Source organism: Panicum virgatum, chromosome 7N, assembly GCF_016808335.1.
Source record: "Panicum virgatum strain AP13 chromosome 7N, P.virgatum_v5, whole genome shotgun sequence".
NCBI lineage: Eukaryota > Viridiplantae > Streptophyta > Magnoliopsida > Poales > Poaceae > Panicum > Panicum virgatum.
In genome coordinates, this window is record NC_053151.1 from 24,253,402 (window position 1) to 24,275,925 (window position 22,524).

The following is a 22,524-nucleotide window of genomic DNA, read 5'->3' on the forward strand; positions in this document are numbered from 1 at the left end:
AAATATTGTCAAAATACATTCAAGTGGGTCTTATTTTGAAGGTCTCTTCGAAAAATTTCGAGCTATAATTGTGCAATTAAAATTTAAATTTAATGGATGGTTTAAAACTACAATTTTTTTTAGTGTTAAAATTACTTGCATGTGCCACTGTTCTTGTGGTGGTGGAGGGTCAATTTATGCTGCCGTACAATATCGTAAATGTACAGCTGACCATAATAAAATCATTACCACGCTAACCTATGGCCCGGAGAGAAAAACAAACCCTCAGATTTCTCTTTGCCGTTTCTAGAAGAACCCCGCCGCGGCGGCCCTCCGCCCACTGGGCCTCCAGAAACCCCCCGAAATCCCCGGCAAAATCCTCGGCTCCTGACGTCCCCGCCGCACTTCGCCTACCCACGGGGGGCACCACCGCACCAGTGTCTATCCACTGTGCTCCGCTCCGCTGTCCGCTCCCCCTTCTCCGGAACTCCGAAATGCCGCTCCTCCCCTCCACCGCGGCGGCGGCAGCGGCGCTGCCCCGCCTCCGCCTGCGCCTCCCTCTCCAGCCTCTCCCGCTCCCACCCCGCCACTGCCCCCACCCCCTCGCGCCCCTCCGCCGCGCGCCCCACCACTCCTCCCCGCACCCGCGCCTGCTCCCGCTGGCGGCGGCCCTCCCGCCCCCACCCCCCGAGGAGCTGCCCCGGTCGCAGGCCACGGGGCTCGTCGCGGCGTCGCAGGCCAACTTCATGCGCGTCATCGTCGACGCCGCGCCCCCCGGCCTGGAGCACCACCGCGGCTCCGACCTGCTCTGCGTCGTCCGCGCGCTGCTCAAGAAGATCCGCCGCCGCGTCCTCGTCGGGGACCGCGTCCTCGTCGGGGCCGTCGACTGGGCCGACCGCCGCGGCATGATCGAGGACGTCTTCGAGCGGAGGTCCGAGGTCGTCGACCCGCCCGTCGCCAACGTCGACCGCCTCGTCGTGCTCTTCTCGCTCGACCAGCCCAGGCCGGAGCCCGCCACACTCACCAGGTTCCTCGTCGAGGCCGAGTCCACGGGGATCCCCTTCGTGCTCGTCTTCAACAAGGTCGAGCTCGTCGACGAACAGGTACCATTTCAACCGGTGCCCCGTGTGGCTATTCACTCCCGCATCCCGATGGCTTGCTCAATTGGCTGTGAGTCAGATTGGCTGGATTGTATGTACCATAGTGCATTGTATTGGAGATACAAAATGCGGTCTGTGGATAAGCATTTCCCTAGTTCATTCGACAATGTGCTGCGATGTGCTCAATGAAGTGGGAACCAGAGAAAATGGTATTGTAAAAACATAAAGGATGACGAACCAATTTCAATCCCAATAATAGGAAGCATCAAGACTGAGTTGTTTTGGCTGCTCAGGAACAATGGTTTAGCTTTCATGACTAACCTGTCATTCAGATTATTACCATCAGTATCAATGGTCAGAACTGATCATCCCTTTCCCAATTTGTATCTCATATAAGGACAAAAAACATCTATCAATCAAGACTCATTCCTGCTCTAATGTGTTATTGGTGGCACCTTTGTCAATCAAATAATCAACAATACCACCAATGGTGCACATATTAGATTCCATACCACTCATTCCATTGCTCCACCATGTACAATGTAAATATGTTTGGGAACATGCTCCTTTGGATGCACAAAAGGTCACCCGGAGATAAATGTATTGTTTAGAAACCCCACCATTGAGAATGGTGTCCTGTATTAGGAGCCGAGATGGGGCTGGTAAAAAGCAAAGCAAGGGGCCATCCTACTCATACATTCATGATTTTGTTTTCCTTATCCATTATTCTAATCTGATCAATTAGCATGTCTGCATGTGCAACTGCTCAACTTCCCGTGTTCTTCAAGCGTAAATGTGTAATAAGATATGTAAAATTGCATTTGTTATATGCACTCAATTGCTCCATTTTCTATATGATATGGTTGATTGGTATTATTTTGTTTTTTGCAAGGCAGACAATAGCATACTGGAGAGAGAGATTGAAGAGTTGGGGTTATGATCCGCTCTTTCTAAGTGTTAGCAAGCAATCTGGATTTAGTGCTCTTGAAGAGATGCTGGAAGGAGAAACAACTGTAGTTGTTGGTCCAAGTGGCGTTGGGAAGTCCAGTCTGATCAATGCTTTGAGGTGCAACCAGAACATATCAGAAGAAGATCCAATACATAAACTCCTTGAGCAGGTGATATATTCATTTTGAAAGCAATAGTGGCTGGGAATTGTACTATATTGATCAGGGTGCAAAGCACAGGTGTGATACATATAGGCAAGGATGACCTAGGTATATGGAAAGGCCTAATCAGAGTGATCCTTGCCTATCCTAACCAAATCAGAGAAGATCCCAGAGGGGGGTGAGCACCATCAGGGGGGGCGATACCCAACCCTAAAGGCCAACAAGGCCGGCTAACCAACAGCCCATAGGGCCAGCCTATACATCTCACTAACACATTCCATCATTTATGCCATTTGCATGATTAGTTTTTTTTTACCATTTTCTGAAGCTTTGATTTGCATTTATAATTCACTGAGAATTTCATAGTTGTGGTTTTATTAGCATTTCTATAAAAATGGCCCTCTTCCATCACATAATTCACTATGATAGTAGTGCATTGAGCTAGTACATCCGATGTGGAATCCAGGATTAATTCTGACATGAGATGACAGCATCTGTGATTGATACTGTATTTGCATGTTGCTTTGGTCTGAAGAACTGGTGGGACGAGACTTGCCGAAGAGGTGCAAAGTAAAGATGGGCGTGGTTCGGATCGACCCGACGGTTTGTCGAACTGCTCCATAAAAGTGAATCTAATGGGCCCCTAATCCAACCAGTGAAATGATGCCAGTGCAATGGATCGGAACCATTGTAACCATTGGTTCAAGCGGATCGATCCGCGCCCAAATGTTTTCCGCCTGACCAAATCTCCATGGCTGCTGCTGTTTGCCTGCCTGCCCCCGCAGTGGCCTGCCAGCCGGCGGCCGCACGCCTTGGCCGCCGCCCGGCCGCATTCCCACGCTGCCGCTTTCACCCATCTGGTCCAGCACCCGCAGCTCCATTGACTCGCAGTGCGCAAGACAGCCGCCCTGCGCGTCCTTCACCGGAGTTCATCTACAGCGGCAAGGCCACGAGGAAGAAGGATGTGTCTTCGCCTTCGGAATGCTCGTCCTCGAGATCGTCATGGGGAAGAGGGCAGTCGGCAGAGACGTGCAGTTTGGGCATGTCACAGATTGGTTCTGAAGCCTTCACGTTGAGGGGAACCTGCTCGCCGCCGCCGTCGACGCCGCCGTGCTCGCCGCCGTCACCGTCGGTGAGTTCGACGAGGAGGCTGTACGGCTGCTGCAGCTTGGCATGGCGTGCGGCAACCCGAACCCGGGCGAGCGGCAGCCGAGCATGGTGGACGGTGGACACCGTGAAGATCATCGGCAAGTCGTTGCCGCCGCCGGATGTGCCTCCTTCCAAGCCGCCGATGGTGTGGCCACCGTAAAGGTGGAACTCAGTGACAAACCTCTGATTGTAGCACGTCGACTAGTCGACGTTCATGATTGAGACAGTGGGCAGGGATCGAAGCATCTCTTCTGAACACGAACGAGAACGACGCAGCAGATTGACTGGTAATCACAGAGGAAGATCTTCGCAGCTAGACGCCGTCTCCGAACATATGGTTCGACCCGCGGTATCCATTGGAGCACCGGGGGTGAGGAAGCTAATTATAATGGATCAATCGGTGCTCCTCTAAGCATCAAATGGATCACTGGATCGGCTGCGGGTCGCTCCAAGGTTGGTCCATGCCCATCGGGAGTGCAAAGTGGTCTGTTTCTTGAAATAAATATGTTCTGCTCTTTTCCAGAGAACATTACAAACTCTATATCACTTGTGTTTCATGTCTTCTACTTCTCGCTTCATTGTTACAAAGCTTCACAACCCAGTGATAGTAAAGATCTAGAATTTGTCTTGTTGTAGATACTGATTTTTTTTCTTTTGCACACTATTCTCCAGAATAGTAAATGGTTTGGTGAACAACGTGTTGGAACTGTGTCCAAGAAAAGCGGTAAAGGAAAACACACAACACGCCATGTCTCATTGCTTCCTATACCTGGTGGAGGCTTCCTTGCTGATACTCCTGGATTTAACCAGCCTAGCCTGATGAAAGTGACCAAAAAGAGTCTCGCAGAAACATTTCCTGAGGTTTGTTTTGCTCTGTTTTTAGTTTTGATCTGTTTAATATTTTCTAACTTGCATTGTCTGCATGACGATGTTAAGGCCATATCTCTGTTTTATGTCGTTTTCTTACTAGTAATATTCATTTGGTATTCTAGATAAGAAAGATGCTGAAAGAGAACGAGCCCTCAAAATGTTTATTTAATGATTGTGTTCACCTTGGCGAGCGAGGATGCGTTGTGAAAGGTGACTGGGAAAGGTATCCGTTCTATCTCCAGATGCTTGATGAGATCAAAATTAGAGAAGAAATCCAGCTACGGACATTTGGAACAAAACGAGAAGGTGATGTCAGGTAGGCAACAAAGATGTCACTACGAGCATTATCTTGTATGGTAGGCCTGGATGGTATAAACTTATCACTTTGTACCTGTCGAAAGTAAGTTTCCTAGAAATACTTCCATTAGCAAATATGCTGGCAAATTTGTAGCAGATGTACCTTTCTTTTACTTAACAAACTGGTGAACACTATTAGTGCACTTACTAAATTATTATGGTAAATAAATAACCAGCTTTAAATTATTATAGTAAATAGATAACCAGCTTTGGTACAATAAAACCTATTGTTAGTAGCTATCGAATTGTTCTTTCTGTAATAATTGACAATATAGTGTATCCATCTTGGATCAGGTACAAAACAGGTGTCATGGGGGTGAAGCAAGCGGAGCCTCGCCTTGAACTGAAGAAGCACAGGAGGGTGTCTAGAAAGAAGATTAACCAATCGATTCTTGATGAAATTGAAGATGACATCAATGACCTCGATGATGACTACCAGTTTGATGTCAAGCAGCATTCTAGGAAACGATAATTGCCTCTCATCTGATGATCTAACGACTACACAAGTCTCATCATTGGTAGGAAGGAATCTACAGGTGCTGTACAGAGCTCGTTTTGCGGTGCTATACTGTGCCCGGGAATGGATAAGCTGATCACTGTAAATAGATGCGCACAAGCAGTCTAGGGGAGAAACACTAGCAGTCTAGTGGGGAAACCGTAGACGCTTGCAACTGATTCTTGACGTTGAGTGGTTTGTTTCCTTGCGGCTGGCAGAACAGTAAGATGACAGTTAAGTTAACTAACTAAAGCACTGTTTCTGTCTCACGAATTGGTTCCATGCACCACCATGTTCGTGGCGAGGTCACTGGCGCAGCCATAATCTGTACTCGCCTTCTTATAATTGAACTTGCTGTGAAGTCTATCTGGAAACCTGGATTTGGGACAGAGAAATTCGTGTTTGACGTTTACCTAGTCCTATATTACCAGCGAACTTTAGGGGTCAAACTTGTGATGCCGTCCTGAGGAATCTTATGAATCTAACAGAATGCCAAACGGAGCCTAATTGGAGGACCGCATTGCCAGTTCGCCGCTGGAGTTTTCTTCTCTCGAACGTACTCCGGGAGCAGTTGAGCTAGCCAGCGCCGAAGCCAGGCAGGAAAGGTCCATCAGTCCATGTCTATCTGCTGGTACCATATGCGAACTGCGACCACAAGCTTCTATCAGATCAGAGCACGTTTAGTTGCCAAAAATTTGGGGGGGGGGAATTACTGTAGCAATTTTCAACCGAAGATTAGGAGGACTAAACATGATCTAATTATAAATCTAATTACACGGATGGACGGGAAATCGCGAGACGAATCTATTAAGACTAATTAATCCGTCATTAGAGATTGATACTGTAGCATGACATTGTCTAATTATTGCATAATTAGATTCATTAGATTCGTCTCGCGATTTTACCTAGGGATTGTGGAATGAGTTTTGTCAGTTATCTATATTTAATACTCCTAATCAGTGATCAAACGTTCGAAGTTACTGTAGCGCACGAAAATTTTTGAGAACTAAACGGAGCCTCAGCTGCATAAAAAAAAGCCTTCTATCTGATCAGCAGGCCTAAAAAAATCTATCTGATCAGCCATTGAGGACGTGTTTATTGTTCGCGAAATTTTTTGGGTTCAGGTACTGTAGCACTTTCGTTTTTATTTGATAATTAGTATCTAATCATGGACTAATTAGGCTCAAAAGATTCATCTCATCATTTACAGCTAAACTGTGCAATTGATTATTTTTTTCAAATTACATTTAATGCTCCATGCATGTATCCAAAAATTCAATGTGACAAGAAATCTAGAAAATTTTTGGAAACTAAACATGGCCTGAAGAGGACTTAACAATCAACAGGCTTGTCCGGCTGTCAGGTGGCTCCTCCCCTGGCCGTCCATTTCCGGCGCCAGGTCCACACGAAGCAGGCCCTCCGCCGCGCGCCTCGCCGCCTGCCTACCTCCGCCGCCGACGCGCCCATGTGTGCCCTCCTCGTGCCCCGGGCAGTCAGCCACGGGCCTCCCTTGTGCAGGAACGTGACGACCCCATTAAACTAAGCTAGCTTTTTTTTGCGAAAAAGTAACGTCACTTATATTAGAAAAGAGAGTACATTACATTCCCTTCTTACAAAAAGGTCCCTGAGTAATCTATAAATTACAACAAGGTCCTTACTGCCACTATTCTCCGGTGCCGGTGTTGGATCTGTGAGTTTGGGGGCTTCCCAATCTTGGGTTTCTTTGGGGATGTCGGGTTGGGATAGCCTTTGTACTGGAGTATGCTTGTTCTTCCTTGGCGATGCGACTGCTGTTGTTTTTCCTGGTCTGGTGGTGGCGACCTAGTGCTCTGGGAGGGAGGATGATGGTGGAAGAGGGGCGAAATCAGGGGAGCCGACAACTGCTGGCCAAATACCGAGTACCTGTTGCAGTCTTCCAAAGTTTGGAGTCCGCTCGCTGTTTTCACAAGGGGAAGATGGAAGATGGAGGATCAGGGCGTTGCGCAAGCCTGGGTAAAGCATTAAACTAAGCTAGCTGCTAGGGCTCTCCTACTAATCACAAACCGCCCTTCCGTGTATTCTAATGGAGCTGCTGAGAACAAGTAAAAGAAATGGCGCCAATCCGGCGGCGGTGACACCATGCTTTCTTTCTCTGTTTTTTTCTTCTGGTTTTTCATATTGGAGAGTTCAGGTCCATCTGTGGCTCCCGCTGTCCTTGTACTATTTTTGAAATGTTTGTTCTGGTAGGTGTCATTCAGGCAGGCTCCTTCCCAGTACCAAATTTTAATCTGCTGAGGTCATGCACGATATATAATTATTTTACCCTGTTTTCTTTAGAATTTTCAGAGGTTTTTGTCCCTAGTAAATGCTTAGGCTGCAAGTAGAACTACTAACAGGGTATTGTTCCAGAACCTTCTCATCAAAAGCTTGCACCTCATGGATATGTCATACCAGGATTGTTAACTGCGGTTTAGCTGTCTTTCTTGGATTGGAGTACATGTAATGGGTTAAAAGAAAAGAGTGATGGAGGTTTTAATATGGGATGATCCCTAATACCTACCTAGCTAGGGCGGTCATTTGCTATATATCCCTAGAAAGGATGCACACAATTTGAGTCGTCACCAGGGTGTGGTACATGGCAGGAATGAAGAGTTTACAATAGCTTTCCATCGAGACCGACCGTTAGCTCGAATGGCAAAAGGTTTGCGGTGTGCAGCCATATTAAAAAAAACCCAGGTTCAGCATGCTAGTGCTCACAGAGTAAAAAAAAAAGTCACTTGTGCTATTTAAACAAGAAATGCGCAGTCCACTAATGATTGCAGCGTGATACGCATCTGCAGGTGTGCCCTCACCGTCGGTAGCACGTCCTGGGCAGAGACCCTATGGAAGAGAAAACTTTCATCTTTCGTGTCAAACATCGGGGGAGTTCATTCCCCAGGGCCGAGTTTTTTTTACAACAGCTTTCCATCATAGGCTGCATATGGTTTGTGGGTTATCTATATGACGTGGATAATTAACGTGCTTTTCTAACCCAACACCGAACCCATGAGTAAAGAGAGGCTATTAATCACGCACCCCTACCCACTAATAAGTTAGCACACCAAAAAAAAGTTCGATAAACTTAATCACCATTTATTGTGTTGCGCGGTAACCAATCTATATGCAAGCGAACAATAACAAAGCTAACTAGGTTGCACTTTTTACTCCCTTAAAAAAAGGTTTGCAGTTTTACTTTAAGAAAAAAACGAGAGAAATGGTATAATGTTCTATCTTCAGGCTAGAGACAGTTGTGTTATGGTTACCTGACCATGCATGTTCTCCATATCCTAAATCCGCAAAAAAAAAGGATCGTTTCAGACAAATTAGAACTTCATGTAATCATTCTGCTAAATGTCTGTAGTACACCGTCTTACTAATTTGCATTATATCAATGTTGCTAAAGTGAGGCTCACTGCATTCATCAAGCATATCTGCATTCAACGCCAAGAGATTGATCAGTTAAAAGTCAGCAGAACTCTGGAGTCCACACTTCAGTTGAACGCAACACAAGGATTGCGAAGCTTCTGTGGTTCTTTCAAGTTTCAACTTCATGACAGCCGCAGTTGTACTGAGATAGTGTACTTCAGGTGCATTTCCAGTCGTCACAACGTTATGATTAGGTAATGTGTATGATAAGAATCGAGTGTGGGGCAATCACCAGCTCTATACAAAAATGTGTGATCATATCGGTGATGCGGCATGAATGATAGCGTCCATGCATATTGATTCAGATTAAAAATGTATACAAGTCTCGAAAATGCACAACCACCGGATCGAACAGTGAAGTCAGGCATTAATTGGATCATTTGATATCAAAAACCTAACCCTTTTAGTATTGGAGTACTACGTATACGCAGAGCCACTAGATGACCAGTGACTGATCAGCATTATTATGTCTTAGCAGCATAATCCACAACCTTTTAGTATAAGAATAATGTAGTGTTTTGATGGTAACGCCCCAACGAACACGATCATCGGGAAGTGACCTTCACGGTTTTAGCAACAGATTGCAGCCTGCATGCAGCAAACAAATAGAAGTATTCCCACTTGCAGCCTGCTATGTTTATTGTTTGCTTCTGGAAACAGCTTCTGTACTCAATATAATAGGTTGCCATATTTCCACGACTGTATAGTGTATATTGGTCGAAGAAAATCGTGAAGCCTTGTCCTTAACATTGCATGAAAGGACCATGACTTGTTTGGTTTGATGCCAAACTTCGCCACGTCTTATTACATAGTTTCCTAAGCACGTTTAGACAAGCGTTTGCTTCTTGCTATGTGATTATTGTCCATTAGTTTCCCTGAAAGCTTTCGTATAAAGAGTTGTGACTAGATTCTCTTAGGCATGCACATCTAAATTGTGGCACCATTTTTATCACCACAACTAGATGAATTTAGGTACGGTGGTTAATTATAGGCATAGCCTGGAGCATTGGGCTACATATACTACAATCTAAATTATCTCTTGCTTCTTTATTTTTAGATAGCTTGGTTTTAATTGTTTGCTTCTATTTGTTATAAGTTGTTTTTTGAGAATGTTTTATTTGTTATAAGTTCCTTTTGCTTCCCTGCAAAATCGGCCTCAACTCCATCTAGTTGATAGGCATCGCTTTGAAGCTGCTCGAGAACATAACCTTAGACGAACGACTTCTTTCCAAGAGCTAAGCAATTTTTTTTTCTTTTTTGGGAATAAGAAAAGGCAAATTTGTTATAAAACAGATAACTATTACTTAGGCTATAGTAGAGAGGAGAAAAGACTGAAAAAGAAATCATAAGATTCCATTTGTTCCTGTCATAATAAACACATCCCTCTGTTCGGCTGGCTGTGGCTGGTAGCTGGTGCTGATTTGTTGTCAGTGAAAAATACTGTTGGCTGATTCCGCTCTGTTCAGATGGCTTGTCAGCTAGCCAGCCAGCAGTGTTTTTCTCTCATACTAAATTAGCATTAGCTACCAGCCAACAGTACTTTTCACTGACAACAAATCAGCACCAGCTATCAGCCACAGCCAGCGGAACAGAGCGTGAACTCAGACCACGCAGAAGTGACAACGATGTGACTTTAGTTTCGCTGCAGTTTTGTCTCGTCTTAGCTGGTTGCCTACCTGCATAATGCCTTCTTCTGGCTCTTCACTTCTTCCGTGTCTTGCTGTACGTACGAAAAAGTCACATCAAGTACTACGGAGTACAAACTTATATACTGCAAGCATCACTGTTTGGGGTTCGGAATCATCATGGATATACTGATGGAAGCTGGGTCAGAGAATGGTCAAACTATAAGAAAACCTTTACCTTTGACCATTTTATCTGCTTGCCGCGGCATATGATTCTTTTTAGGGTAACTCTGTCATTGTACATCACCATCTCTTTGATTAAAAAAGCGAAGTCACTTTGTCAAATGAAATCTTACTTTCTCTATTATATAAATTAGTCAAAAGTTAATTTCTATCATGTGTATTCATGGACTGTGAAGTTAATTTTTTCTGACCAAAAAAGTTACTTTCTCCAACATTCATCGATGGACTGTGAAGTTAATTTTTCTGACAAAAAAGTTTACTTTTTTTAATGTTTATCAACTAAAATGTTATTTTTTTAATTTTCACAAAATACAAAGTTACTTTTTATACTCATAAGTTACACTCACGGACTATAAGGCCAATCTCAATGCATAGTATCATCACACAGTTACTAAGGTCAATCTCAGTGGGAGTGTTATAGGAGTGTCATAGATATTAAATTTGCTAACATGTACCAATAGTATGAGGAGAGAGTAAGAGGAGTGTCGTAAAATGTGAGAGGAGTGTCATCACCATGACACTCCACTGGCACAGTTCTCAAATTTCCAGTCTTGACAACTGTGTCGATGACACTCCCACTGAGACTGACCTAAGAGTGCCATGTCACCTTTGACACTAGAATGAAACCACCTCCCTCAATGAATAGTTTTATCGCACAGTTTCATAGATAAGCTATCACATTTAATTATTGATTGGTATTAATGATCAGATATACCATGTGACCAATAGAAGTTGATGAATGTGTATTGATGAAACTCAAATGCTCTCAATGGAATTTCATTCCAGTTTCATGCACTTGGTAACTGTGCACATCAAGTTTCATCCCCATGAAATTCTATTCTTCTCTTTCTTCTTAAATTCCATGCCATGTCATCACTTTTGCCTATGTGTCATGTCATTTAATGATAATAAAACTCATATAACACTTGCATTAAGAATAGCCTAAAAAGTACTGAGACAAAGTTACTACTTCTTCGTATAAAAATAAAAGTTACGTCTTCATAGGTTAAATGTTACTTCCTACCACATTTAAATAGTGCAAATCAAAGTGTCAAAGTTATAACAGAAATTATTTCTTCGTATATTGAATGTTACTTCCTACCATGTTTTAAGTAATATAAATTTAAATAGTAGCCAAGTTATATCTCATAGCAAGGTGTGTAGCTAGCAGGTGCACGATACGTCTACAAGCATCATAGCGAGTGCAAACTTTAAGGAATGTGCAACCTGATAAAGCAAAAATCACAGAAACACATGACACAGCTTGAACGCAATAGTAGCACACAAGCAACCACATACATAAGCAATGCAGCGTGCATCAGCAGCCGTTGCCGCCGCCTCAAGGCATGTGAGGCACTGTAGTGGTTAATAAAATGCGCTACAATGAGTTTAATTTGCTATTTATGGCAGACTTAGGAGATAGTGGATCGATTATTTTCTTAAAACTGCGAGCGCTCCGGATAGAGTTATTTGGAGAGGCCTAGTCGAATATAGTTTTTTTTTTGGTTTGGGGAAACTCTCTTTCTATTTATGTAGGGATCAAAATGTTTACAGCTAGGAGGTTTGTACTACATTAGACATTGTAGTGGTGAAATTTGACAAGTGGGGAAATGAAATCGCATGGAATTCACCATGTCGGTACAAGAACAAGGTTAAAATACAACTAGCTGGTGGTTGTAAGGATCTTTGCGGACTATCTCTCAGCCATAAACCCTTCACCATAATGTAGGGCCTATTTGTTTATCTCAACAAAGTTTTTTTTGGTTCTTGTGTCGAACATGACTGTAAACTTGCAACTCGTTTTTCCTCTCTCTCATATCACCTCCACCTCAGTATTTAACCTACTTATAATCTGTTATAATATAATAATACTTCTCTAAGAAGAGCTCGAGTGGATTTGTAGACCTATGAGTTAAGCACAAAGCAATAAATACTGTGTACGTGTACGGAAGGATGTTATGTTGACTAGTTAACAAAATACGGCTCGCTGAGAATCAAACATATACTACTTGTTTCAATGGTCATGGTGATTTTGTAAATGCAAACAGATGCCGGTGAGGGTGCGCATGGCCACAATGCAAGATCCCAAAGGCGGCGGCCAGCCCCTGCTTCCTGGCATCGCACCTCTCGTAACGTGGTTCGTGCAGATGGCCATGGCGGCTCGGCGGAACGTGGCCATGACTGTCGACAGTGATGTCCTCATCACCGAGCACCCCGTACCACTATGCATGTTCAGCGCTCAGATGGACGCGGTGCTTGCGTGTGACCGCTTCACTGGCTCTGTTTGGTTGCATTTTAGGACTCTAGATTGCGTCTTCTAAACTCCGCATGAAATGCTAAATGAAGTCTATTTGTAAAACCTCTTTAAAGATGGGTATAATTTTTCTCGACGAATCTAATAACGGTAATTAGTTCATGATTTACTACAGTGATGCTACAGTAATCATCCACTAATCACGCGGTCAAAGATATCATTAGGTTCGTCAGGGGTTCTGGAGTTGGATTTGTAAACTGACTTTGTTTGACACCGTAATTAGCGGTCAAAGTCCATTCTAAGAACTTATAGAGAGTAACCAAACGGGCCAGCTCTTTCTAATCATCCCAAGTCGGAGCTCTTTCTAATCATCCCAAGTCGGGTAAGTCTTCCTGGCAATAATTGAAGGACTTTCTCACCAACGTGTGGACCCAACAACGATGGCCCGTACATAAGCGAGGGGATCTCAAATCCCTCTACTTTTTAAAGTTCTCATTCCTTGGGCTGATTATGTTACAGAATGGAAAACCAACAAACACTATCTTTTCCTTGTTGCCTTTCCAGTACATCTTTCAAGTTCCAACGAACAATTGAATGAAGAAGATGACCGTACCATAGAACTCTTCAATATATTTTTATCTTATTCATATCGTTTTGTGTCAAGTTATCCTTCATTTGTACCACCAATTGTTTTCCTTTATATGAATTAGATATGAGACACCTTTTTAGTGTCTTTCTCAAAAAAAAAAAACACTGTATCTAAGCATGCGCGCACTAGCCTCCTCGCTCTAAGCCTGTTTGCAACTTGAAAATCCAAGTGATGGATAGCTAATAACAATCTTAGTATTTTGTTGAACATTGAAAAAATTTCATTCGCTCACAACCATGCATGTACTGCTGAGAAGTTGATCAAACTGAAAAACACCCTTAGATCATATTTATTTAAACTTTTGCACACTTTTGGACCATCCATTTTGAGATCTACAAAAATCAAAAGCTTCTAAAAGTTGGAAGTCAGAAGCACCCGGCCGCGAGCTTTCTAGTTTCTAGCTTTTGAGGATATTCAGATTTTAGGTATCTCAAAAGTTAGCAGTAATCCTAATAAGAATAAAAATAAAAAGAGTTTCAACATCTATCCTGCCCACCCCATGATCGATCGCTCATCTCATGCCGCCCGCCACTTGATTATCTAAATCATCGTTGATTTCCTTTCGGATGGTGTCATAGGCTCACAGCTTGCTTCGTGGCGAGCTGTTACAGGCAATAATATAATAATTTACTAGGGTCCTAACATACAACCTTGGGGTGTAAATGGGTGACCCTTAAGTGTACCTCCAATTCTCTTTAGTTCAAAATTTTGTACTAGTTTTCTAAATTAAGATATGATTTTGGAAAATTAGTATAAAATTTTGAACTAGAGAGAGTTGGAGGGGCACCTAATGATTATCCATTGGCACCTCTAATACAACCCGTACCTAATTTAATCCTCTCCAATATTTACTGATTAATCGTGTTCATCCCCCACCAATGGGGCGCGTCTTCGATGCATTGTTAATTGCTGACAACGCAGCACAAAAGGTATCAGACTCGGTTTCACACTCCATCTATTTAATGAGCTCACCCCAGTTGAGCTCTTCGCTGGATCGGAGTCAGAGCACTACAAATCCCCTCTCAACGAATAAAAAAAAGAAGAAAAAAAAAGATCACCACCACCACCACCACCATTTCAGCCATGGACATGGTGGAGCACCAGCTTCTGCACTTCTCGCCGCAGGAGCACTTCATGACCAGCCCGGGCTTCTTCGCCGTGGACGGCGGCCATCCCGCGCATTTCCAGACCGGCGGGTTCGTCGTCGAGCCAGTCGGTGTCGCGGCCGGCATCGAGGACGGTGGGTGGGTGGAGGACCTCATACAGCTCGGCGACGAGCTGTTCGGCGGCGGCGATGTCATCGCCGTCGGCACGGGAGATCACAAGCCGTGGCAGTTCGACGACGACAACGGCGGGTCCCCGGACGACCCACCGCCGAGCGTGTCGGTGGATGGCGACGGGAGCCCTCCTTCGGTGGAGCAAGGCGCCGGGGATGGGGTGCTCGCCTCCGAGCCGCACCGCGACCGCGAGGACGGCGACGACGCGTCGCCGGCGACGCGGAAGCGGAGGGACCGGTCCAAGACCATCGTGTCGGAGCGGAAGCGGAGGGTCCGGATGAAGGAGAAGCTCTACGAGCTGAGGTCGCTCGTCCCCAACATCACCAAGATGGACAAGGCCTCCATCATCGCCGACGCGGTGGTGTACGTCAAGAACCTGGAGGCGCACGCCGGGAAGCTCAAGGAGGAGGTCGCGGCGCTGGAGGCGCGGCCGAGGCCGCCCGCCGGGCACGAGCAGCAGCTGCGCAGTGGCGGCCACGCGGCGGCGGGTCGACGCCTGCAGGACCGTGGCGGCGACGGCGCGGGGAGGCGGGGCCACGGCGCCGGGGTGACGCACGTGGGCGTGGCGCAGGTAGGCGAGGGCCGGTTCTTCGTGACCGTCGAGTGCGAGCGGCGGGACGGCGTGGCGGCGCCGCTGTGCGCCGCCGTGGAGTCGCTGGCGTGCTTCCGGGTGGAGAGCTCCAGCCTCGTCCGGTCGGGGCCGGACCGCCTCGTGTCAACGCTCACGCTCAAGGTACATTGTTGCTGGACACGCACACGCATTTTCGATGGCCTTAGTTAATCATCAAGGATTGAAGATGGATTGGTCATTTACGTCGTACTGATTGGAACAAGTGGGTTGCGTCGTGCAGGTGAGCGAGCAAGTAGGGGACGCGACCATCTGCGAGGCCTCGGTGAAGCTCTGGGTGATAGCGGCTCTGCTCAAGGAGGGGTTTAGACCCGAAGCAACGGTCGAGATCTCCTCATGATGCACTTGCTTGATGACGGATTAACTGATGTTCAGACTCCGTCCAGGACGAGAGAGCCATCAATCAAGTATTACCAAATTAACTTAGGCATCGTCCGCTCGGGTCCTGCTAATTTGCGGTCGACCGTAACCTCCATGTTGGTACGGTCGATTCTCGGACATAGTTTTCTTTCTCTTTTAGGAAATATGTTGTTTCCCTTTTAGGAAATACTAACTCGCGGCGCGCGCCAGGCGGGTCCTGCTAGTTTATGTCGACCATAAGGACGGCTCCTTACGGTCGATCTTCCGATAGATTTTTTTCTTTTTTCGTAAGTTTTTGTCATTTTGTGATAAAAAAGGTTTAGAAAAAAATTCAGAATTTTTTTTCGGAGAGATAGAAAAAATTTCAAGGGGAATTTTAGAGAGAGAGAAAAATTTCAAGAAAAATTTTAGACAGATAAAAAAATTTTAAGAAAAAAAATTGAGAGAGATGGAAAAAATTATGAAGAGATAGGGAAAAAATTAATGAGAAAAAATTTGTGCAAAAATCAATTGAAAAAATTACATAAAAAAAATTGAGGTAGAAATTTTTTTATTCAGATTATAAAAAATAAAGAAAAAAGAAAAAAAACAACCCGGCGGCGGCCCCTCCTCCCCGCCACCAGCTTGCTGCGACGCCTCCGCTCCTCGCCGCCACCTCCGTCGCCGGCCCGCCGCGCCGCTTCCCCAGCGCCGCCGTCGGGCCACCGCCGCTGCACCGCTCACCATAGGGGAGGAGCTCGCCGCGCCGCTCGCTCCCCGGCGCCGCCGCCGCGCCGCTCGCCGCGCCGCTCGCTCCCCGGCACCGCCGCCGCGCCGCTCGCCTGGGGTGCAGAGCTCCCCAGCGCCGCCGCCGTGTCGCTCGCCGGGGAGTGCCGCCGGCCCCGGCGCTCGCCTCGCCTGGATCCAGAAGGAGAAAGAGAAAAGGAGATAGAGAGGAAGGGAGCGGGTGAGGAGGGGGGATCACGTGAGTGGGATATGTGCTGCAGGAGAGAAGATATGTTAGCACAGTAAGGCCCACCATGTGCTGCGGTGGAAAAAATCGACCGGAAGGAAGGAAACTTGCAGGCAACTGTAAACTCAACATCGGGCGTCCGCTCTCGGCTCTGCTGATGTCAACTGATTTTGTTAGTTCCCGCTCTAGCCAGGTCTTATCGGCTTGGTCAACTTTGTGTGTTCTGAACCATCCATCTGTCAGGCATCTCTTTGCAGTGTCCCGTTGAAAATCTATGGTGCCGTAGCAGACAACACGAAGAAGAGTGGAAATAAAACAGAAATGCATTCATACGGCATAAAGCTCCGGTTCTCACACTACCGGAATTGGCTAATTCACCGTGTGCACCAAGCACACGGCAAAGGCTTAGTAGGCACACGGTGAAGTCTTCGCCGTCGGTGGCCGACGGCGAACCCCCGACGGCAGCGCTATGCATGGCAAATGCCTAGTTTGCCGTGTGCCATTTATCGGGCACACAGCAAACACATTCGCCGTGTGTATCCAAGGGTACACGGCAAAAAAAAACATTGACATCGTGACGACGGCCTAACGATGTGACAGAAGACTTCACCGTGTGTCGTGGCTGTAGCACACGGCGAACTGTAGCTTCGCCGTGTGCCTGTCCAGGAGCACACGGCGAACTTTGTCTTCGCTGTGTGCTTTTGGTTCGCCGTGTGTTTATTTTATACGCACGGCAAATTGGCTCTTCGCCGTGTGCCCGATGAATAGCACACGGCAAACCTTGAGGCACACGGCGAACTCGCGGTTTCCGGTAGTGTCAGCTCCTAGTCAAGTTTGGACTTTGGAGTCTATAAATTAGAATAAATAGTTTAAATATTTATCTTTTATTTACACACAACATTGTTAATCAAGTTGCTGTTGGGTACCCTTATCCATTCTCCAAATCCACACCCAGCGAAACGGGTAGGGGATGGATACAAAATACTGTACCCATTAGTATATGGGTAGGGTATGGATATCCCCATCACTGAAAAGGTACGGGGAGGGTATCCCCGTCTCTACCCGTCACTATGTCGAGCTTGCCTGTTTCCATCGTCTCTTCCGCGCTCGTCCAATCTCCGCCGCGTCGCTCGCCATGCGCACAGCCGCATGTGCAAGCAGCAAGACCCTGCCACAGCATGGATCTCACGCAAAGCTAGCATAGCTCTGAAGACATCATACTGCGACGGGAAATCCTAGGCTCGAGTGGATGGCCGGGAGGGTGAGAAGCAAAGCAATGGCGATAGGTTCGAGAGCAAGCAAATGGCAAAAGATGCGAGAGCAATGAACCATTGACGAGCTATTTTTGAAGTTGATTTATTTAAGACGAACCATCGACGAGCTCACGGATGCTCAGCGCCGTTGAGTACTGATCTGTCATTCGGAGCTCTCGATGCTGGCGGCCGCCCGGAGGCCGGACTGCCGGAGCATGTCCTACTTGGCCCAGATGGCGTCGAGCGGGCACGGCTAACCGACGTCAGTCCTAGGGTTTCCCCTTGACGCTGCAGTCCAACAGGCTGCCAGCGGAGCCCGCGGTTGTTGTCGCCACCGAGGCCGTGCTGGTTCCACCGGTGATCCACACTGACGCGATGCGGCCGGCGAAGATGAACATGAACGGCGGCAGCGAGCCCAGCTTGTAGATGCGCACAGCGAGGGCCATGATATCGTCGGTGAGCAGGAGGTTCAGTTAATTTTATCCAATTTATTACCCATTATCCAATAGGTATGGGTAATTGGATGTGAATAAATTTGGGGTGTGAGCATCGACAATCTTTGCTAGTTTGCTCGTAAACTAGTCGTTCTTCATCGTCACGTCCATACGTTGGTTATCCTTTGCTAGTTTGCTTGTAAACCTGGCCATCCTCCATCACGCAAGCGTGGTATTTATCCCTCTCGAATGACCGATTTAGGCCAAACCCTAAGAATCCGGTCTAGCCGGGTTGTTATGTTCTAGTAATTCTTGTGTTGACCAGATTTGCGTCAACATATTTTTTGGCGACTCTGCTGGGAAGAAAGATCTGGTTGCTCAAACTGTTCTATCAAGCCCTACCCACTTACCAAATTGATCTACTATTTTGGTTCGCCATTATTACCGCATCCGGTCCTTGTGGACCGATGCATCTATTATTTTGACACTGCATCAGGTTGCTCAAGCCTATTGCATTGTGTTTTGCTTGTTGCTTTGTATTGTGAAGATCAAAAGAAAAGCAAAGTGTTGGTCATTGATTGCATGAATTATCAAGAATATTTAGATTTATTGGTAACAAAACCAGAAGCATCAAGATGTATTATTGAGCATACATGGTGGGTCATTCATATGCTTCACAGCAATATTACTACAACACACCTGAGATACAGCATGTAAATACGCCACATGTTTGTAATGATTATTTTGCTAGTACCACGAATTCTCATGTTGATGTTGCTAGATATAAAGATAATATGTATGTTGTATTGGTTAGTCATTATTCAGATAATGGTTTTAATTATGCATGTCATAGTTTTGAAAAACTACATGCAAAGTCCCATGTCAAACAATATGCATACTTCAAATTTCGATGCTACTAACAACATACAACATACACCCTTTCATACATCAGCAGCGGAACAAATTCACATGCTAATGAACAATTATCCTGGTCAAACTAACATGGTGAGTTCGGCCAATCTCTATGAGACACCATGTGCTAATAATTTTAGTATTATTCAGCAAAGTGTTTCACATATTTATTCATTGGCAGCAAATTCACATTTGATTTCATCTCGGGGCATGCTGATGAGTGAGAACATTGGCCATGCTAATTTTAGCAATCCGGCCAATTATTCTCACTTCATATGCTGCACAAAAGTAACACTTGGAGCCGGATCATAAGAATTCAAATATGCATGAATGTAGATTTGAATTCTTATGATCCGGCTCCAAGTGTTACTTTTAACGCAAGCCGAATTGATGAAAATTCAGCTACCTCGCATGCACATTCATACACTAGTGCAACAGACATTTTGCCACCAGAACAGTTGCAAAATTTCGGCCACACTCATATTACTTCGACGAATGAATTCAAAATCATTAGGGAGAAATTACTTCGTGATATATTTCTTGATGTTTCGTATGGAGTTTTTAATGCTCGAATAGAGAGGTATTGAGAAATCTATGTTAAAACAATATGGGTAGGCCGAAAAATTGAAAAAGTTTAAATATGTGGTCTCATTCTAAGAGAAGAATAAGCATTGGTCACTAATGATATTGAAAAGGAGAAAGAGAATAATTCAAACATGGATACCAATTCGATTATAGTAAGAATCGAATCAAATAAAGACTGTTCTGAATCTATTGTAGCACAAGAAACAAGTCCTGCTATACAAAAACATGTCAGATCCAATAAAACAGTTATATTTGATTTTCATGAAGTTGAAGGTGTTGTGCTTTGTCTAGTGATTACCGCGTTATTAAGCAGCAAGTTCTGGCTGAGAAAAAGTTGAGCAGTGAAGAACATGGCATTGTCAATGAACATATCAATGGAGGCAACAAGGGAATATTGGCATGTCAGCACAAGGTGATTTCCAGCAGCTCTGGAATGACCGGTTTGACCGGATCTATACACTGGTGTGACCGGTCCATGACGGATACGACTGTGGGCTGCCATCAAGAAGAGAAGCATGATATCATCCACATCAATGTTCCACGTCTCTCCAATATATTTGACAAGGTATGCTACACAAGTAAATTATTTAATTACCAATCAGATCATATGGTTTTAGTCGATGCATCTAGTTGTAAAATTATTGTGAGTAAATATTTGTTTGGTGGGTCATCAACCCACTAAGTGTCGTGCTGCCACGTCATCAACCCACTAAGTGTCATAATTTCTATTTCTCTCAATCATATTTTCCATATATTTCCACTATGTTGCGGTTCATCAAAAGTATAAATAAAGAAGAAGCCCAACAACCAAACTTTTTATTTAGCAATTAAATATTACTCTATGTAATATACATGTGTTAAAATCCCCTCTCTTTATTTCCTTTTATTATTACCCCATGAACATTATTTTCATTTATCAATTAAATATTAATCTATCTAATATTAATAAATAAATAAATTCACATTTGTACAAAAAATGCAAAACAATTCGTCTTCTATGATCTTTCTATCTTCTAATATTGATGCATCCCACTAGGAATCGTTAATTTATATTTCTCTCAAACCTCATTGAGCCACCAACGATGGAAGAAGTACTCCTTCGTACACCTTCTGAACTTGTCTCTTCATTTCTCTCATATTTGTAACTTGATCATCCAAGTTGCCGTTTCCTTAAGTCTCTCTGTCTATCAATGCCACCACCACCCATCCCACTTCTCATGATCAATACAGCCCCAGCGCTCTATATATTTTGCCCGGTTGAAGCCATCGCAGTGTTGCACACACCCTCGGCTCCATTATTCCATTCGGTTCTGGCAGCTCCTCGCCTTCTGTAGCTGTTTCGCTACTCTTAAATTCTACCTTGCATCATTGTGACATGCAAGAAGAGCACCGTGCAGCAGAGATGTCATCAATCCATATGGGTTCTCCGCCTCTGCCCCTAAGAGTTGAGGAGTAGCGTTGTTGCACGTGTTTCTCTTGCACCATTACTAGAGTACTAATTCCATCATTCACAAAATCTATTCTCGGGGAACCATGGATTCATGTCACCGATTATATAAATTTTTTTGTAGGCTTGTTCTAGGCCTCTTCTCTTCAGTGTTGCATATTCATTCATTGTGTTATGATATTGACTCTATGTTTGGTTCCTTCTTAATATTTAATGTTCAATACAACTATATTTGTACAACTATATTTCCAATTATCAACATTTCACACAACTGCATTCCTCACAGTTCAATTTTTTTTCAAAATATTTGCAGAAACTTAGCCAAGAGAGTCGATACAAAGTCGAATCATTTCACAAAATGATGCAGACTTTTCCATTTCCTCCCATAATAAAATTAAAGTGATCTTACCATACCTATTATGGTTCCTCTTTTTATCAGTTTCAGCAACTTGAACTTCTTATATGTACATCAACTTTAGTATTTAAGCACACCTTATATACAACCATACCATATATCTCCAATGCTAAAATTGGCTACAACTTCATATCTCCATCTTTTTTAATACACTCAACTTCAGCATTTTTGTCAAGAAATCCCGCAGCAACGTGCAGGGTATTTAACTAGTTATATACAATCTTACCAACTAAATCTCGTGCATTCCTCCAAAGTTCAGGCCCTCCATGTAAGCATCTTTTTACCGGCTGTTGATCAGTTAAGGAAGGGTAAATCAAGCATGTAGGACAAAAAAAAACGGCGAGACACACAACCACGTAACAACGTGCCATGGGACTAGTCCCCTCTGGAACTTTCTTGATAGACTCTTTCTCTTCTACAATACATCTCCAGGGCAGTGACATTTGAGCGTCAAAAGGTTTAAAATCACAAGCGCCCCGTTCGCCCTGTTCAGATGCCAAGGATGGGAAAAAAACCTCCTGTAAGAAAAGGCCCTCAAACCAGCGATCCCAGGAAAACCACGACACCTATCATCATCTAATTAAAGTTTGCTATGCCATGACAATAAATAAAAGCCAAGACCAAACATTACATAATGTTTGAATATGCTTAAAAAAATCAGTTTTCACTCATGGAAATTGTATGTAGCACTATCTAGAGTTACTGCTAAATCTGGCCTTGAATTACTTATTGGAGATAGCGATGAAAAATGTACAAATGAAACTTCAAATATTGTATGTCGTGAAATATTTACATACATACGATAATATTCTTCCAGATGTCAAGCGACTTACTCTCAAAGATCAGTCCAGGATGACTAGATTATTGGTAGATATATGTTTGTGTTTCCACGTTGTGGGAGTATCGTGGCCCTACTGGCGATGGAGATGTCCACCACTTGGACCTTGTCACAGTTGATGAATAAGTATAAATATCCACCATACCAT

General features: G+C 44.6%; 2 protein-coding genes across 2 annotated transcripts; both read left to right on the top strand.

The window, feature by feature from the left end:
- The first annotated feature begins 426 nt into the window (after positions 1 to 426).
- Positions 427 to 5,381, top strand: LOC120682421 (small ribosomal subunit biogenesis GTPase RsgA 1, mitochondrial-like). The gene is made up of 5 exons (XM_039964333.1): positions 427 to 1,082; positions 1,976 to 2,197; positions 4,010 to 4,198; positions 4,330 to 4,523; positions 4,859 to 5,381. Exons 1-5 carry the CDS (start codon positions 474 to 476, stop codon positions 5,034 to 5,036), a joined length of 1,392 nt encoding a protein of 463 aa, XP_039820267.1. The 5' UTR covers positions 427 to 473; the 3' UTR covers positions 5,037 to 5,381.
- Positions 5,382 to 14,284: 8,903 nt separating this feature from the next.
- Positions 14,285 to 15,892, top strand: LOC120683530 (transcription factor BHLH156-like). The gene is made up of 2 exons (XM_039965608.1): positions 14,285 to 15,285; positions 15,404 to 15,892. The coding sequence occupies exons 1-2, from the start codon at positions 14,359 to 14,361 to the stop codon at positions 15,518 to 15,520; spliced, it is 1,044 nt and encodes a 347-aa protein (XP_039821542.1). The 5' UTR covers positions 14,285 to 14,358; the 3' UTR covers positions 15,521 to 15,892.
- Positions 15,893 to 22,524: the final 6,632 nt, after the last annotated feature.

What these genes read in the sequence shown, in the direction of transcription:
- LOC120682421 (XM_039964333.1), top strand. Translation starts at nt 474, where the DNA reads ATGCCGCTCCTCCCCTCCACCGCGGCGGCGGCAGCGGCGCTGCCCCGC. An exon ending in TCGAGCTCGTCGACGAACAG is followed by an intron (nt 1,083 to 1,975) that starts GTACCATTTCAA and finishes TTTGCAAGGCAG; the next exon opens with ACAATAGCATACTGGAGAGA. An exon ending in TCGCAGAAACATTTCCTGAG is followed by an intron (nt 4,199 to 4,329) that starts GTTTGTTTTGCT and finishes TTGGTATTCTAG; the next exon opens with ATAAGAAAGATGCTGAAAGA.
- LOC120683530 (XM_039965608.1), top strand. Translation starts at nt 14,359, where the DNA reads ATGGACATGGTGGAGCACCAGCTTCTGCACTTCTCGCCGCAGGAGCAC. An exon ending in TGTCAACGCTCACGCTCAAG is followed by an intron (nt 15,286 to 15,403) that starts GTACATTGTTGC and finishes TGCGTCGTGCAG; the next exon opens with GTGAGCGAGCAAGTAGGGGA.